The sequence below is a fragment of the Pelodiscus sinensis genome, chromosome 22, assembly GCF_049634645.1.
Source record: "Pelodiscus sinensis isolate JC-2024 chromosome 22, ASM4963464v1, whole genome shotgun sequence".
Classification (NCBI taxonomy): Eukaryota; Metazoa; Chordata; order Testudines; family Trionychidae; genus Pelodiscus; species Pelodiscus sinensis.
In genome coordinates this window covers 15,489,782-15,508,272 of record NC_134732.1, presented here as the reverse complement: position 1 = coordinate 15,508,272, position 18,491 = coordinate 15,489,782, and the positions used below count along the sequence as shown (strand labels likewise).

The following is an 18,491-nucleotide window of genomic DNA, read 5'->3' as shown; positions in this document are numbered from 1 at the left end:
ATGCTCATGAACACAGGAACCTCATTATAATGCTTTTCGTCTCTCATTGCCTTGAAGTCCAGTAGAAATACCCCTTTGGAACACACATTTTTGGGCTCCTGTGAGCAACTGGGGAGTGAGCTGAAGTGCCTGTAAAATGTATATTTTATATTTAGACACATAAAATATATATGTGGCTGCATCTGGGTGTGTGACTGTTCACCCACCTACAAAGAGAATAAATTTGATCTTTCAACTTTTATGCGGGGAGGGGTTGGAAAAATACCTCTATGGGTTCTAGGGACTGTGCAGGAGAGTGGGAATCAGCCAGGCAAAAAAAGTTAACACCAAATCCTTCATTTTGTTTTCAAGTATCACAGAAGCAGGCCATATTATGGCTTCCCCTTTCTTTTCTTTTTTTAAGCATAAGAACATCCCACCTCTTCTAATTTCTATTAATTCTCTTCCTTAATGAACTCGGAGATTTCCAGTATCCGTTCCCTTCTCCCCAAAAAGCCCCAGTGTTATTAGACATAAGTTTCCATCTTACAAAATAGATTCTCTATCTTTTCGGGGTTTTAGCCCGATGGTTGCTATTTTTCCAGTGATGCCATGAAATGCTGTAATAAATGCGGTCGCTCCTTTTGCATTGTGTATATTTTTATTTACGACTAATGTTTATTGTGGCAATGCCTCTGGACCAACCAAGAATGTGATTCCATTGCACAAGGCAAGGCACAAACACAAAGTAGTAGAAGCTTTCATAGAGTATGTAACATAGTACAGAACGCATTCATATACAGTTGAGCGTCCATGAGTTACAAAGGTTAGTTCTACTAACTGAGGCAGTAAATATATCTAGAAGGAGAAACAGCAAAGCAAATCAGTACCTCAATACTTCATCTTTTGGGCCTTGACATGCAGTAGAAGGGCGTCAGGTATATTGTCTCTCTGACTTGGGATACTCTTAGGAATGAGGTTTACTCAGGTGTATAAAGGATGCAGACTTGCTTGTAGCTGCCAATTCACTCCTTTTTATCTGTCCACAGCCTCAGACAGTGTGGTGTATGGTGGGTTTTTTGGGGGTTTTTTTTTACACTGCTCAACTCTGTCAGTTTTAAATTTAGAATTTTTTTTTTTTAAAGACCAACCTCCCTGGAAGGCAGGAATCAAAACCTAGATTTCTTCGTGCCCATTACAGGGCAACTCTGAAATGAAATTTTTCTGGGTGGATTGAGGGATATAGGAGAGGAGGGGGGAAGCTGATTTCTGAGTATGTTATGTTTTCTTCCATTTGCTTTGTTTGATTTATTTTTCTTGGGCTGACCTCACACTTTGGAAATTATGCACCTAGTTTTTATCCCTCGTTTTAGTCTTACTTTTCTTTTTCCCCCTCCACCAGCGAGAAGAGATGCCTCATTTTGAAGCCTAAAGGGGGAAATAAGAAAAGTCCTTTGTAATATATTGCCATATTATCACTAAATCCCCTGACAGTTGTGACACAGAAGCAAGTCACCTGTCACTTAAGCTTGAGGTCTCTTTAATTTTCTCCTGGAATTCGCACCAGGCTGTCTTTAATTTGAGGCCTTTATTGGAATTCTGAAACCTTTCTGCCTCCCCAGCGCTCAGATCTATTCTGAGTGCTGTTACAGAATGTATACAATAACCAACAGAGGGATTCGGAGAGGGCTGAAGCACTGTTTATTTAACACTCTGGAGGGATTTTCGTGCTTATTCGGTCCTGGCTACCCGGCTTTCAATATCGCTTTGACAACTGTTATGCCCTTCTCATTAATTTTAAACAGTTAAAACACAGGAAAAAGAGAAAAAGTTTTCATTATTAAAGTGCTTTACTTTTTAATAACAGAGGATTCTGTCCGCCAGGGGAAAGGGCAACCTCGCTAATTTCACATTCATATTAAAAAACGCTGGGAAGGTGACACTCTATGCTGCCTGTGAGGCTTAACAAAAGGAAAAAGTGGAGAGGGTGGGGAGGGGAGAGAAAAAAAGTTTTATGTTTCACGTCCGTAGAAACTTGATAATGACAATGACAAATGTCCACTCTGGGGGAGGCGGCTCCACTTTTGGCATATTAAATCCTTGCATGGATCCTCGACTGGAAAATAACTCGTCAGATTAGTTATTGTTAATAATTCAGTCCGCCACTGCTGTAAGCAGACCTGGCTGTATTTAAATCAGTTTTGTACCTTGTATCTCCAAGAGTGAATTTGGTCTGCCGTGCTTTGCAGCTTGGAGATTCTATATAGACCTTTTTTCCAAAAACACAGTCAAATGACTAGAGCCCCCTTGTCTAGGGTGCACAGATACAATATGTGGGACAACGGCTCGTGCGCAGGAAAGCGCTGAGATGTCATTGCATAAAGGGGCTTTCAGCAAAGAAGTGGAGAAGGTGCTTCAGGTGCAAGAAGGACAAAGTAGTTCATGATCTAGGAAGACGGTTGGCCAAGAGTGGAAGAAAGAAGTGGAGAGAGCAGCTTGGATGGAGGGTCCCGGGAAGTGAATGGGAAAGAAAAAGGAAATGCAGGGAGAGGAAGATTGATGATGTTTGAGAGTAAGGAGCAGGAAGTTGATGGGGAATGAACCCACATGTGGGGGGTTAATGTATTGTCCTAGGGAAGGACTGGTTATATGTTTCAATTGATTTATTTACTCTCTGTTTCACTTAGAACAGAGATGGGCAACCTAGGCAAGTGAGTGGGCCACATGAGTGGCCCTCCTTCATCTCCCTGGGCCGCACGATTGTAGTAACCAAGACGGTGTCCCAGGATAGGGTAGTTTTTGTACCTGTGCTTGAGTACCTAGAATTTTCAGGATGTGCCGACTGACTTATGGCTACAGTGGCAATGCAGAGGGAGCGCACGGCTCTCTAAGTCAGTGTTGTGTGCAGCCAGCATGCACCTCACTGCACCTGCCCTTGCTTTAAGTGCATGGTGCTCTACTAATACCAGTATGGAAAAAATGATGCGAACGGAAACCAGCGGAATCCTGGGCAACGGTAAATAAAATGTCTCGGGGGCTACACGCTGATGGGCAGCATGGGGCCTTCAGGCCACCAGTTGCCCATGCAACAGAGGAAAGTAAAACTGAGGAAACTGGCCCCAGAGGTGTCGGTCTGGAGTAACTCCACTAGTGTGGACAGAGTCACTCCAGACTGACTCTGCTGTAACCATGATTGGAAGCTGAATGGGTGAATTCCAAAGTGGCTGCCAGCAGGAGAGAGGGGAAAATATATGTAATAGGTGTTAGAAAACACAAAATTAAACCGTATTTGCTCCCTCACGAAGCAGTGCTCACTGGTTGCTTTGACTTTAACATCTTTATCTATACATATTTTTTCCCGAGTAATATTGAGAGGATTACCCTCGTTGGCCCCGGGGTGGTTACTGTGTGATTTTACTGTTATTAAATCTATTCTAAACTGCTTCATTATTCCTGACTCAAACTCTGTCTTTCCTCTAATCCTCCCACCGCCCTCCTAGAAATCCCATGGCACAAACCCCCAGGAAGTGCGGGAACGGGCGACAGTCTTGCAGACGGAATTTGAAAATTATGTGCACTCCAGTGAGGGAACTGTCCGGTGGGCAAAGAAAGGTCAGTAGGTTTCTTTAAACTTATTACCAAATCTCTGGTACAAACTGCACCGGTTCTCCTCTGACGTGGTGGGCTTTGGGGGGGAAAGGCCTACTAGAAGCCTTCGGGGCCAGTGCTCTGAGGGGAGTTGAAATGAACGCAGAAGGCTTTATAATGATATTAAATGTTAATTTCTTGCTCTCACGTGTTAACACACAAATGAAGTTCACACTTGGTTTTCATTAGCATTTGCATCTAGGGGGTTTCTGACCCAGTCACGTGAGTATCTAGGTTGTGTGGTACACTGGGAAGGGGAGAGGCAACAGGTGAACATCTCATCCTGGCTGTAACAGCATTGAATTCCTTGTTCGCACCAGGGACACATTTGACCCGGGGAGACAGACTGTCAGCCAAGGGAGGGGGGGCGGGAGGAGAGAGAGAGAGAGAATACACACATACGTACATACACATGTGTGCACGAAGGAAAGCACAGCAATAGCTAAGGAAACACAATCGCTGGTAACTACAATTATTGAATCTTTCAGTATAAGTCTGCAGTTTCATCTTCTGTCTTTGCCTGGGAGGACGTGTAAAGTAGGGCACAGAGCAATACAGTGAGCTTTTACACCTACATTTGAGAATATGGAAGTGGAGCTGGGGAAAGAAATTGCATCTTCTCTGGGGAAAAATTACTTTGGGAGCAGCCAGAGATACGGTACAGATGCACTGCCTCCTGGCAGAAACCAAAAGGATGGTATAACATGAACTGATATGACTCTCCTGTTCTGCGAGTGGAATGGGCATGCAAAAACAAAGTACCTGTTGTGAAGACCGTGTCTAAGGCAAATTACTGTTACCCAAACTTAATATTGGATACCCTTTTGAGGACTCCAGACCTACACAATGAACTGCACAGTGTGTGCTCTAGGGTAAATATATAACTAGATTATTTTCATTTCAACCTCTTTCTTCTGTTTCACTTTGCCTCCTGGTGAATTTCTTCCCATCCTGCTCAGGTACGGGCTAAATGCTGCTGTCTTAACTTTTAAGAACACTAGGGGGCTGTGCCCCCTGCTCGCCACGCTCGCCAACGCTCGTTTCTCTGGGAGTTGGCAGTCCAGGCCCCCGCCCACCCAGCTGCTGGAAGGACTAGGGCCAGGGCCATACCAGCCCCAGTCTCTCAGTCTCCAGCCCCCGGGGAGGGTCAGGCCAAGGCCTGGGGGCAGCAGCCCTGGCTCTCCTCCCCAAGTAGCAGGGAAGGGCTGGGGCTGTGCCAGCCTTGGTCTCTGAGGCACCTCTGGCCTCCAGGGAGGGCCAGGCCAAGGCATGCCAGCCTAATCTCTAAGCTCTTCCCCTCCCCATTGCTGGGGAGGGGAGGGGACGGGAGGGTTTGGCTCGGACCATGGTACACTGGCTCTCCACGTGGGTCCTGGAGAGGACCAGGCTGGAAGTGGGTGGGGCTTGGCTCCTGTGGACACAGAGTGATGTATAATGTCACTCTGATGTCCCACAGGAAACATTTCTTTGTATATAGGCTGGCCAGGATTTAGCCCACCGTCACATGGATGACAAACTCCAGCAACCCCACAGTGCATGCAGATGGCGCAAGGTGGGGGCGGAGCAGTGGGGACATGGCCATGGCAGCAAGATGGCAAGGTCCTTCAGGGGCAAGATGGCGGCCAGATCTGCTTCCCCCATCCCCACTGCACCGGGCTAACCTGAGCGTACGTCTGCTGTCACAGCGGGGCGGGTAATGTCAGTGTTGATAAATGCAAAGTAAAGCGTATTGGAAAACATAATCCCACGATATGTATAAAATGATGAGGACTAAATGAGCTATTACCACTCGAGAGAGATCTGGGAGTCATTGTTCATAGTCGTCTGAGAACATCCACTCAGTGTGCAGCAGCAAACAGAATGTTAGGAATCATTAAAAAAAAAAAGAGAGAGAGACTAAGACAGAGAATATCTTATTGCCTCTATATAAATCCATGCTACGCCCACATCTTGAATACTGCGTACAGATGTGGTTGCTGCATCTCAGAAAAGATATATTGGTATTGGACAAGGTTAAGAAAAGGGAAAAAAATGATTAGGGGTTTGGAACAGGTGCCATATGAAGAGAGATTAAAAAAACTGGGACTTTTCAGTTTAGAAAAGAGGAGATTAAAGGGGGATATGATAGAGGTCTCTAAAATCATGACAGGTATGGAAAAAGTAAATAAGGAAAAGTTATTTACTTGTTCCCATAAAATAAGAACTAGAGGCCACCAAATGAAATTAAAACAAACAAAAGGAAGTTTTTCTTCTCTCGGCTCACAGTCAGCCTGTGGAACTCCTTGCCAGAGGATGTTATGAAGACCAGGACTTTAACAGGGTTAAAAGAAGAATCAGATACATTCATGGAGGTTAGGCCTATCAATGGCTATTGGCAGGGATGGGTAGAAATGGTGTCCCTACCCTCTGTTTGTCAGGGGCTGCAAATGGATGACAGGAGAGGAATCACTTGATGATTACCTGTTCTATTCACTCCCTCTGGGGCATCCGGCATTGGCCACTGTTGGCAGACAGGATACTGGGCTGGATGGACCTTTGGCGTGACCCTGTATGGCCGTTCTTATGTTCTTACATTAGCTACAAATAACGAAAGTAACCAGAGAGCACTATCCTGTCATGGTATATGCTGGGGAGGGAGAAGAACCTTCTAGTACATAATGCAGATCCGGGACTCAGGCTGGCTGTTGGATTAAATTTAAGATAAAGGGCTGGATCTGTTGCTAAGAGAATAGAGGTGCTATTTTCTGAATGCCAACTTCTTGAGAAATGACCTAGTGAAGGAATTCTGTTTAGTAATAGATCTTCTAACCCTAATCTAATCCGTACAAAACAACGAATAGTCTTGCAGCACCTTAGAGACTGACAAAAAATGTAGATGTAGGTATCAGGAGCTTTCATGGGCACAACACACTTCTTTAGATGAATGGAGTTTAAGAGGTTCAATTTTCAAATAAATAGCACTGAGAGCAGATGCAGAGGAGAGTAGGAAAAAAAGGGGGGAAGAAATTGTCAATTAGAGGGTCCATGCTAAAAGAAGCTGATAAGAGCACTTAGTACCCTCTCCAACTATTCTTTGTTTGGTTTTTAGGATGTGGAATGTATTGGGCCATCCAGCCAAAATCTTTGTTGAGACTTCTGTTGTAGCTATCAAACTTGTAAATGAAATTAAGTTCTGTATCCCCTGTCGAGCTGGCTTTTGAAATTGGTTTGAAATAATACAGTGACTTTAAAATCCATTAATGAGTGCCCAGGCAAGTTAAAAAGACTAACACGGCTACCCCTCTAAAACTAATCTGTACAATTCAAATGGCAGGCATCAAGATGATGATGAGCAGAGAACTGGGAGTTGGAATTCTACATCTGATGCTGATGTAGACCTGGGCATATCATAGAACCTCTCTCTGCCTCGTTTGCGCCTTTATTTCTTGCCTCCCTCCTCTGGAGATGTGTAAGGCTTAATTCGCAAATGTTTTAAAGTGCTTTGAGCTCCTTGTTTGGAAGAGGCTTGAGTTCTGGAACAGCCAAACCTCACTGTCGTGGGTGTTGCTGTGCATCGAGTCCTGCAAATCCACGGATATCTGCTTTATATCTGCGGCTCGTTTTTGCAGTACAGCTGCAGAGACAAATTTTGTATCTAGAACCTTGCAAATTTGCGGATATCCGCTTTCTATGTGTGGGTATCCACGTCCCTGGATGTGGATGCAAATATCGGCAGCTCATTTTTGTGGCTACAGATGTGGATGTAGATAGAGATGTTTGTATCCACACAGGATCCTCGCTATGCGCTGCTTGATTGACGCTGTAGTGCTTTTACTCTGTGACCGAGAGCGGCTCCATGACTTGCAAAAGGGCTGGGAGTAGAATCCAATAGTCTTGGTGCTGAGCTTATGTCTCCAGACCTCGCTCCCTGTAATATACTGTGACAAAAAGAAACAACGGAATGGGCGTGGGTCCTGTACAAACCGTATCCATTTCTGTGCAGCCTCCGTGTAACTCTATACACCCTCGCTTGTTCCTCAGCTATGTGCTGTTGACTTTTGATGGCGGCTGTGGGGAAATGCAACCAGAATGTCATGAAATGTTGAAACATGATGCATCCGCTGTTTGCCTTGAACCTTCTCCTGTTCCACTATCTGCATATGCAAATTTTCCACAACTGACTGGCTTCCATAGATTCCCTTCTTCCTCCCCTTCCAAGCCAAGGATCATGAATAATTAACATTACAGCTGGCTTTTGCCGGCATGGCAGACAATCTGTTGGAAACTGTGCCAGCGGTGCATTTGTTTCCCTTTTCTGCTTTTTCTGACCTAGTCGGTGGGAACATCCAGTGTTGAATTACAGGCTGCTTCCAAAAGGACCGGCTCCCCACAGTCCTTGGGACGCAGACATTTGGAGTGCTGTACAAAAGGAGGGCTGTAGAGCTTTGATGGGCGTGAAAAAGCCAGTGGGCCAGATTCTGAGCTGGTGTAAGTGGTTGTATCTCCCTTAGGGTTTTTCATGGGAGTTACACCTTGCAGCAGGATTGAATTTGACCCAATAGCTATATAGAGAGAAAGCAGGAGTACTGGGATTTTGAGAGCATTCAAGCATAGGTCCTTATTGCTCTTGGTGTCTTATCGAGAGCCCCTCCAGCAGTCTGGGTGTTTGAAATGTTAAGCATCCTCTCTGAAAAAATTGGTTCCTGGTTATTCGGAGGTCCTTGAAAGACTCACGGTAGGAAATCAGGGGAGGGGTGCAAAGGATTCACCTGAGTTTCTTCTCATCGATTGGGAAAAGGCACTCGCTTTACTCGGTAAACAGAGCTTTGATGGATTCCCAGGGTCCTTCCAGGAGCTGAGCTGTTAAAATGACATTTTTATTACTGTTCATAAACTCCAAGCTCCTACTGCTGCTGCGAGATTACATTTAAGCTGAGGGCAAACTCGCTGGTCCAGTGGCTCAACAAGCCAGGGCGTGGGAGGTTAGAGTTTAGAGCCTGCTGCTGTCGGGGAATGAGAAAAGAAGCCGTGGGTGCAGGTCGGGGCGGGAACAGGGAGCAGGGGATTTTGGGAGCTGGGAAGGAGCAGAAGGGGTGAGCCTCAGTCGAAGAGCGTCCCAACAGCAGAGAGGAAAGTTGCAGCCTGACGTGTGGGTGCCGTTGGCATCCTGAGTTCCCCACCGGTGTGGTTCGCAGTGTTGCCCTTTTTGAGGCCTCTCCTTAGAGCAGTAAGACCTGAGGAAGACATTAGAGGGGTGAAGATGCAAGCTCTGTTCACAGGCTGATGATGAAACAGAAAATCCGTGTGTCTTTCGGGCGTTTCTGAGGGACAAGCTGGTGATTGAGGAAGAATTCACGGGCTGCTCAGAGTCTGCCCCCAGCCCTCCCCACAACCCTTTCTCCACCTCTCTTCATCCCACCTTCTTCCTGTTGTTGTCTTCCTTCTCTCTCCCCTTTTCTCTCTGTCTAAGCTTCTACCAGCAAAGGTCACCAACCTCTGTGCAGGTTGAAGACCACCACCCTGTCAGACGGGGGCAGTGCTTAGAAGAGGCAGTCTTATGCAAACTTAGTCTGTCTTCCTGTCACTTCTTTTCAGCTCCTGACCTCTTTCTTCACAACCTTCCTCCTGCTTCTCCAGGATTGCACTAGGACTTCAAGCATTTTTAACATCTCAGCCGTTCCTAGCAGTGCTATCCCCGGTGTCATGAAAGACGAGGCAACCTCCTATTGGCTGAAATAGGCAGGATGGAGTAGGGTTATTTTAAAAAAAAATCTACGCTGCAGTTAAAATAACTTTCTCTCTGTGTGTGTCTTTCGCAGCTCTGCAGTCCTTCCTTCGCTCCTACACCACCTACCCCAAGACCCTGAAGCACATCTTCCACATCAAATCCCTCCACCTGGGCCATGTGGCGAAGAGTTTTGGGCTGAGAGACGCTCCTCAGAACCTCAGCGCCTCCATGGCTGCTAGTCTGGGAAAGAAAACCAAACCGAAACCAAAAAGGTAGGAAACTCCAGCTCTCTGAAGCTAGGGACGCAGTATGACCATGCTGGTTTGACCCCCATTTTGAACGTTTTCCTAGCGAGGGAGCTGAGAACGAATGGGAGAAAACCAGGATAAATTGTGGAGCAAAAGGATAAAAAGGAGGATGCTAAAATCACCTGGGTCTGCTCTTTCCATTGTCAACACAATAGTCCGCCATCCTGTCAGTCAGGAGCCTTCCCCAGGAGGGAGAAAAGAAAAGGGTCAGATAGCTTCTGCTTGCTATGGAAAGAGTTACTTCAAGAGGACTAGCATTTGTTGTGTGCCCTATTGACTTCTGCCTTAATAACAGCCATCATCCTCGTCACACACTCGTCTGGGGTCATGGAGAGATCCAGGAGTTTTGAATGATTTGCTACCCAAAAGCCATGGGATGAAGTTTGGTGGCTCTTAGGAAAGGCAGTACCTGCTCAGAGAGGAGGGTGACTGGTCTGAGGACTTCATTTGGCCAGCAGGTAACCTGACAGCGCTGTTGGGTGCCCACACGGAGCAGATGATACACTGTGCTTTTGGCCAGCCTCTGGCCACCTGTTAAGGGGCAGAATAGGTTACACGCACACCCGCAAGGCTTAACCAGGTCACATCCGCCTAGAGCTGAGCTGCACTGAGGAGCGGCTGTGTGGTGTGTTCCCCACGAATCTGCTAACGAACGTGTGAGGGGAAGAGAGGTACAGTTTCCTGTGGCCTGTTAGCATCTGTGATTTATTTGTGATCTACCTGATCTATTTCTTTAAGGGTAAGTCTAGACTACAAGCCTCTTTTGAAAAAAAGCATCTAGACTACAGCCAGTACTTCCGAAAAAGTGAGCCGCTTTTTCAAAAGAGAGCACCCAGGCAGTCTGGAAGCTCTCTTTCAAAAAAGCACAGTTTGCATTTCTTAGCGCCTTTTTTCGAAAGAGCGCTTTCAAAAAAGGCGTTCTACCTCGTAAAATGAGGTTTTCCGCAGTCGAAAAAACTGCTGCATTCTTTCGATTTACTTTCAAAAGAACACAACAGCAGTTTAGATGCAGGGGAAGTTTTTTCGAAAAAAAACCCTGTAGTCTAGATACACCCTAAATGAATACACATCCTCCTGTCTGATTAACAGACTATATTCCAAAATCAATCCTCAAGCGTTCACTGTGCACAAAGCTATTTGCTTTTGCTGTGTGAGCTACGGGCCAGTGGCAAAACTGAAGTTGATCTGTGAATGAGTAACGATGTTGCCTAGCCTACTGGTATGTCACTGCTGCATGAAACCTGGACAGGAAAGGGACCTTGAAACCTGATGGGGGAAACTGAGGTGAGCTGGCTGTGTGAGCTGACCGGGGTGCGGGCAGATAAGTGAGAGCAGTTCTTTGACCAAACCAATCCCACAAATACAAGCAATGCTTCTGGCTGATCTAATGATCCTGATCACAGGACCAGGAGCTAGGAAATCTTGGCTGTGACATGGGTTAGTGTGAGTTAGAAAAACCACATAACTTTTCGTGCCTCAGTTTCCCCTCTGGTTAACTGCAATGTAAACTTAATTAGTTTATTTTCCCAGAACCTTTATTAGTCCCAAGTAGCGTTTTGTTTAGCTTTATTACTAAACACAGCGGCTGTGTCTACACTGGGCCACTTATTGCGGAAAAGCAGCCGCTTTTCTGGAATAACTTGCCAGCTGTCTACACTGGCCGCTTGCTTTTCCGGAAAAGCAATGACGATCTACTGTAAAATTGTCAGTGTTTTTCCAGAAAAACTATGCTGCTCCCATTCGGGCAAAAGTCCTTTTCTGGAAAAACTGTTCCAGAAAAGGGCCAGTGTAGACTACACAGTAGTCTTTTCCGCAAAAAAGCCCCGATCGCGAAAATGACGATCAGGGCTTTTTTCCGGAAAAGCGCGTCTACATTGGCCATGGACGCTTTTCCGGAAAAAGCGCTTTTCCAGAAAAGCATCCTGCCAATGTAGACGCGCTTTTTCCGGAAATACTTATAACGGAAAACTGTTCCGTTTTAAGCATTTCCGGAAAAGGGTGCCAGTGTAGACATAGCCAGCAAGTCTGGGTGTTTGAGTGGGAGCTCGGTCTTTAAAAAATGGGTTTTTTTAATTTACTGTGTGTTTTGGCTTCCAGTAAATCTGTACTTTTCTAAGTTCAGTTTAGAAGCATGAAGATGCTCCTTTGTGGAGCAGCAAATCTGCACCTAGTTGCTTTGGGTTTGCTACAGCTGTCCTACTTCCAGGAAGCAATAAACTCCCCCTATTCTACTGGCTGGGGAAATCTGTTCGTGCCACTACAGGGGTGCAGGCGACGGGGAAACCCCAACGCGCCGTCACATGTCCCCTCTCAGTCTTCTCTTTTCCAGTCTAAACAAACCCAGTTCTTTCCGTCTTCCCCCATAGTTCCTGTTTTCTAGACCTTTCATCATTTGTGTTGCTCTTCTCTGGACTGTCTCCAATTTCTCCGCATCGTTCCTGAAATGCAGTGTCCAGAACTGGACACCATACTTCAGTTGAGGCCTAATCAGCACAGAGCAGGGTGTAAACATTACTTCTTGTGCCTTGCTCACAACACTCGTGTTAGTGCATCCCAGAATGATTGCTTGTTTTGCAACAGTGTCACACTGTTGACTTATACTTATCCCCTCTTCTGTGCTGTAGAAATGTAAACTCCCACCTTCCCTCTGCCAGTGACACCTACACTGCTTGCCTGTTTGCCAGATTTTCTAGCAAGTGGTCTTGGGGTTTTCCTGCACGCACCGTCCCTAACCCATGGAAGCAGCCTCCCTGGCATCTGCAGAACAGTATCCAAATCCTCCGTAGAACCCCCTGAAGCCTACAGAACACTTGACGGAAGTTAGGCAGTTGGTGTGCTGTGACCATTGCTTATCACTGTCATTGTATGTCCCTCTGTTTTTAAGACGAGAGGCAGGTATGACACTTAGACTGAGCAGGGGGCCGTCTTTTTGTTACGTGTTTGCACAGCACCTAGTACTACTGTTCTGCAAACAACACATCCCCATTGTCAATGCGGAAGCATGGAATTCAGCACTCCTAGGCGTTCTCTTCCCTTATCTGGGTGGCCAACGCCCACGTTTCCAGCATGAAGCACTAAAAAAACAGGTCTGATTGCTTGAGGGTTTGAGTACCCACGATACCCACGGACTTCAGCTCTGAAAATTACAGCGGTTAAAATCGTTTTAAAAGGTAACCGTGTAGCCGCTAAAATTCCTAGTGGTTACATGGTTACATGCACTGCAGGCTCTGCAGTATCAAGCCCACAGCGAAGGCTTCTCCTTGGGAATGGAGCCGACAAGGGCTGCTGGCCCCACTCCCAGGGAGGTTTCGCTGTGGACTCTGCTGCCGGCTCCCGAGGAGCAGGGCAGCAGCTGCCGGAGAGCCAGCTTGTAATCTGCAGCAGGGGCTGGGCCGGACCCGCCATGGACAGGGGCTGCCACAGAGCTGGAGCAGCCCCCTACCAGTGTTCTTGAGCCCGATCTCCAGAGGTGCCCCACATCTGCACTTCCACAGTTCATCTTCAGTCGGGATTTGCTCCTTGACCGTTACCTTAGCGATCCCACTGTTCCTACCACAGGCAGGGCCTCACTGGAGCTGGTGCAACTGCAGGAAATTAAGGAAAGTGATAGTGTAGACCATTGTTCCCTCTAAGCTGCTCTACAGCTTCACTGGCCCTGCCCAGTCAGCTCCCTGAGTGGAGCCCTGATCTTCTGACTAGGTGGCACTGATTAATCGCCTGTGAAGCTGTGCTGCCAAGCAGCTTAGAGAGAACGCCGGTGTAGACAAGGCTTAGTGGCTGAACTAAAACCCGTTTGTCAGACTCCAATCCAAATGGCTCAGAGACGGATAGTTGTTTCTCTGCAAATCCAGAGTGGCGCGGACCTGTTGCATTGCCTCTGGGTTTAGTTGCTTGCTCATCCTGTAACACAAACTGGGCTGATGAAGTCTCCCCTGGGTTTGCAAACTATTTTATGGTTCTCCTCATGCAATCCTTACTGAGCACTAAGGGCTTGTCTCAACTACACAGTGGATTGAGGATGAAGCCATTGATCCACGGGTAGTTGATTTATCATGTCTGCTTAGAGACAATAAATCAACCTCTGAGTGCTCTCCTGTTGATTCGGGAGAGCAGAGCATCAGCTGCCGACCTTACTGCACAGAAGACACCATGTTAAGTAGGTCTAAGTACATCATCTTCAGCTATGCTGTTCACGTAGCCAACATAGCATATGTTAGGATAAACCGAGGTTTGTAGTGTAGACCAGGCCTAAGTTATACATATGTAAAGGTGCCTTTAATAATGTCATCCTGTTCTCCTAGATGCATAACTTGTAATCTATAAGCTCCTTTATACCTGTAGTGCTGCATCCAAAGGAAGGGGTTTGTACCCGTATAGTTAAAGTGGTACAACTTTTGTGTGTAGACAGAGCCTAATTTGGGCTCTCAGTTCTTGTGTGGGCTGATTCTCAGAGGTACTAAGCCCCCATAGCTTTCATTGGTTTTGAGGGTTGTGGGTGCTCAGCACCTCTGAAAATGAGACCCATGGTGTTTCCATCTGATCTCACACACAAGGAAAGCCTTCTGTTTTGAAATGAGGAAATATCAGCATCCCTGTTCTGCTCCATAGCCACAACGGAAGCATCCACAGTCATCGCAAGCCACTAAACGTAGCTATGGGTTGAAAAGGAAGAAAGTCTCTTTTTTGTGAATCCACATCTGCTGGACTCCTTCTGTCTAATTGCTGCTGCAAACTCGCATTAGCAAGCATTTGCCGTGCATTTCAAATACAGTTCAACCACATAATCGTTGGTAGGTCTGTGACATCTCCAGCTTCTGCACAGACCCTGGAAAAAGCAAGGGGGGAGGGGGATACTGGAAGGGAAAAAAAAAAGTTGGAGACAGCCTTGTCGCTTAGCGAAGCCACCGGGGATAGGCCAGGGCTCTGCCTCCTGCTTCAGCTGACCCTCGCCAGCAGATGGGCAACAGGACGGGAATGCCCCTGTGAGCCAGGGATTTAACAGGGCTTTATTTAGGGAAGAATAGCCTGCTTAGCTGATAAAGAGCATGTAAGATGGTATGGGGCGGGCTTTGATGTCTTGCTGGCCCAGCAGGGAGCCAAGTGATGACTGACAGCAGTGTGTCACAGGATTACTCGGCCTGCAACAATGCCTCTCTCTGTTCCTGTGATGTTGCTACTCTGTTACAGCTACTTTTTCTGTTGTTATGTGCCTCTTTAGGTGGCATTCCTCCTCCCCAAGTCTCCCATCCCATTAGAGTACAGACAGGCTGGAAGATACAGTAGGTAGCACGAGGCAGTTGGGAGGCATTAGAACAAATGGCGCAAGAGTGACTTGAACGCTCACGTGCACATGGATTTGTATAATTGCAGGTTAGGGAAAGTAAGCAGGCTTTGCACAGGCCGGTCACGGCTCAGACTTCAGCTTTCAAAACTTGGGGCAGCTGGAAAATAGAGACTCTACAACATAACCAGAGTTGCCCTGTACAACAATTGTTGTGTAAACCTTGATTTTTAATTAACCTTTTTTCTGTGTGTATGAGAGAGGCTATCTTAGAATTTATAGTGACAATAGGTTCAAATTCTGCTCTGTTACATCAATATAAACCCAGAGTAACTCTGTTAATTTCTGTAGAAACTAATTTGGCTCTAAAAAATTCTGTAGTTACTCTGGATTTGCAGTGGTGTAACTGAGATCAGATTTTGGCCTATGATTTTTTTTAATTAATTGTAAAATGCAGACTTGAAATAATAGCAGCACAGCTATTGAACAGACTTTCTTTTTAATAGCTTTTATCATGTGATACTGCAAGCATCGGTTGTCATATGGTAATTACACATTGTGTCCAAACATCCGATATCTTTTAAGCAGGCTGCAAACCAAAGCCCCATCTCTTACCACCTGCATGGAAAATAAAGAACAGCCCCGAGAAAAAGAAAAAAAGAAAATGTAGTGGGAGAGGGGCCATTAAATGCACAAAGAAAAGGGTTTTTTGTTTTCATTTTTCTAATATCCTTCCTTAATCACCCTTAAAGAGTCCAGGTAGAAAAGCCAAAAACTGACAATATGGCAACCAGGTGTTTGTTTTGTTGTAAATGCTGAAACACTGTATCGCACCCTTTCTATTCTGAATACGTACGTTTGTTTTCTCTGTGACTTATGCTCTCTTCATAAGCTGGTATAAACTGAATAGCCCCTTAATAATGCCCCTTTCATAGAATCATAGAATACTAGGACTGGAAGGGACCTCAAGAGGTCATCGAGTCCAGCCCCCTGCCCTCAAGGCAGGACCAAGCTCCGTCTACACCATCCCTGACAGATGTCTATCTAACCTGTTCTTAAATATCTCCAGAGAGGGAGATTCCACCACCTCCCTTGGCAATTTATTCCAATATTTGACCACCCTGACAGTTAGGAATTTTTTCCTAATGTCCAATCTAAACCTCCCCTGCTGCACTTTAAGCCCATTACTCCTTGTCCTGTCCTCAGAAACCAAGAGGAACAAATTTTCTCCTTCCTCCTTGTGACACCCTTTTAGATATTTGAAAACCGCTATCATGTCCCCCCTTAATCTTCTTTTTTCCAAACTAAACAAGCCCAGTTCATGAAGCCTGGCTTCATAGGTCATGTTCTCTAAACCTTTAATCATTCTTGTCGCTCTTCTCTGTACCCTTTCCAATTTCTTCACATCTTTCTTGAAATGTGGCGCCCAGAACTGGACACAGTACTCCAGCTGAGGCCTAACTAGTGCAGAGTAGAGCGGCAGAATGACTTCACGAGTTTTGCTTACAACACACCTGTTGATACAACCTAGAATCATATTTGCTTTTTTTGCAACAGCATCACACTGTTGACTCATATTCAACTTGTGGTCCACTATGACCCCTAGATCCCTTTCCGCCATGCTCCTTCCTAGACAGTCGCTTCCTATCTTGTATGTATGGAACTGATTGTTCCTTCCTAAGTGGAGCACTTTGCATTTCTCTTTATTAAACCTCATCCTGTTTACCTCTGATCATTTCACTAACTTGCTAAGGTCATTTTGAATTATGTCCCTATCCTCCAAAGAAGTTGCAACCCCACCCAGTTTGGTATCATCTGCAAACTTAATAAGCGTACTCTCTATCCCAATATCTACATCATTGATGAAGATATTGAACAGTACGGGTCCCAAAACAGACCCTTGAGGAACTCCACTTGTTATCCCTTTCCAGCAGGATTTAGAACCGTTAACAACAACTCTCTGACTACGGTTATCCAGCCAATTATGCACCCACCTTATCGTGGCCCTATCTAAGTTATATTTGCCTAGTTTATCAATAAGAATATCATGCGAGACCGTATCAAATGCCTTACTAAAGTCTAGGTATATGACATCCACCGCTTCTCCCTTATCCACAAGGCTCGTTATCCTATCAAAGAAAGCTATCAGATTAGTTTGGCATGACTTGTTCTTCACAAACCCATGCTGGCTATTCCCTATCACTTTATTACCTTCCAAGTGTTTGCATATGATTTCCTTAATTACCTGCTCCATTATCTTCCCTGGGACAGACGTTAAACTGACTGGTCTGTAGTTTCCTGGGTTGTTCTTATTCCCCTTTTTATAGATGGGCACAATATTTGTCCTTTCCCAATCTTCTGGAATCTCCCCTGTCTGCCATGATTTTTCAAAGATCATAGCTAAAGGTTCAGATACCTCCTCTATCAGCTCCTTGAGTATCCTGGGATGCATTTCATCAGGACCTGGTGACTTGCTGACATCTAACTTTCCTAAGTGATTTTTAACTTGTTCTTTGTGTATCCTATCTTCTAAACTTACCCTCTCTCTGCTTGTATTCACTACGTTAGGCACACCTCCAGACTTCTCGGTGAAGACCAAAACAAAGAAGTCATTGAGCATCTCTGCCATTTCCAAGTTTCCTGTTACTGCTTCTCCCTCCTCACTAAGCAGTGGGCCTACCCTGTCCTTGGTCTTCCTCTTGCTTTTAATGTATTTATAAAAGGTCTTCTTGTTTCCCTTTATGCCTGTAGCTAGTTTGATCTCATTTTGTACCTTTGCCTTTCTAATCTTGCCCCTGCATTCCCGTGTTGCTTGCCTATATTCATCCTTTGTTATTTGTCCTAGTTTCCATTTTTTATATGACTCCTTTTTTATTTTGAGATCATGCAAGATCTCCTTGTTAAGCCAAGCTGGTCTTTTGCCATATTTTCTATCTTTCCTACACAGCGGAATTGTTTGCTTTTGGGCCCTTAACAACGTCCCTTTGAAATACTTCCAACTCTCCTCAGTTGTCTTTGCAAGACTTCATTCTGAAGATAACATGTTGCATTAAAATAATCACTCAGGATCTTCTTAGAAGGTGAAATGCAGCATTTATTAGCAGTTTTACTGGCGGAGTTGCCAGTTTTCCCTCTTCTGTCAGACAGCGGAACTCCATGCCACATGATCTCATGGAGGTCATAAACTTACTGAGATTGAAAGAAGGATTGGATGTTTATATGGTTAACAAGAATAGCCTGAATTGTTATAATTAATGCAACCCAAAAAAAAGAGTTTTGGAAGGGAAAATACTTTACACTGTAGGGTTTAAGCCAATCTCTGTTAGGGATCAGGATGAGACCTTTATGGGATGGAGGCAGATTATACCCCAGCTGATTACTGGGGAGGGAGGGGGGAATTACACTTTTCTCTGAAGCAGCTGGTGCTGGTCACTATTTGAATTAGTACACTGCACTACATGGGCCTTGGATCTGAACCAGTGTGACAGTTCCCATGTTCCTTTGTGCCTAAATGCTGTTCCATATCCATCCAGTTATTTTTTCTGAGTGAGGGGCTTTGCGTGGGATA

General features: G+C 45.5%; 1 protein-coding gene across 2 annotated transcripts in view; it reads left to right on the top strand.

Moving 5' to 3' along the window:
- DDX31 (DEAD-box helicase 31) overlaps positions 1-18,491 on the top strand; it is an 84,265-nt gene that overhangs the window by 53,340 nt on the left and 12,434 nt on the right. For both annotated transcript variants that reach the window (XM_006136813.4, XM_006136812.4), the window contains exons 19-20: positions 3,480-3,591; positions 9,426-9,606. In XM_006136813.4, the coding sequence (XP_006136875.2) occupies positions 3,480-3,591; positions 9,426-9,606 (293 nt within the window). The remainder of the gene's footprint in view (positions 1-3,479; positions 3,592-9,425; positions 9,607-18,491) is intronic.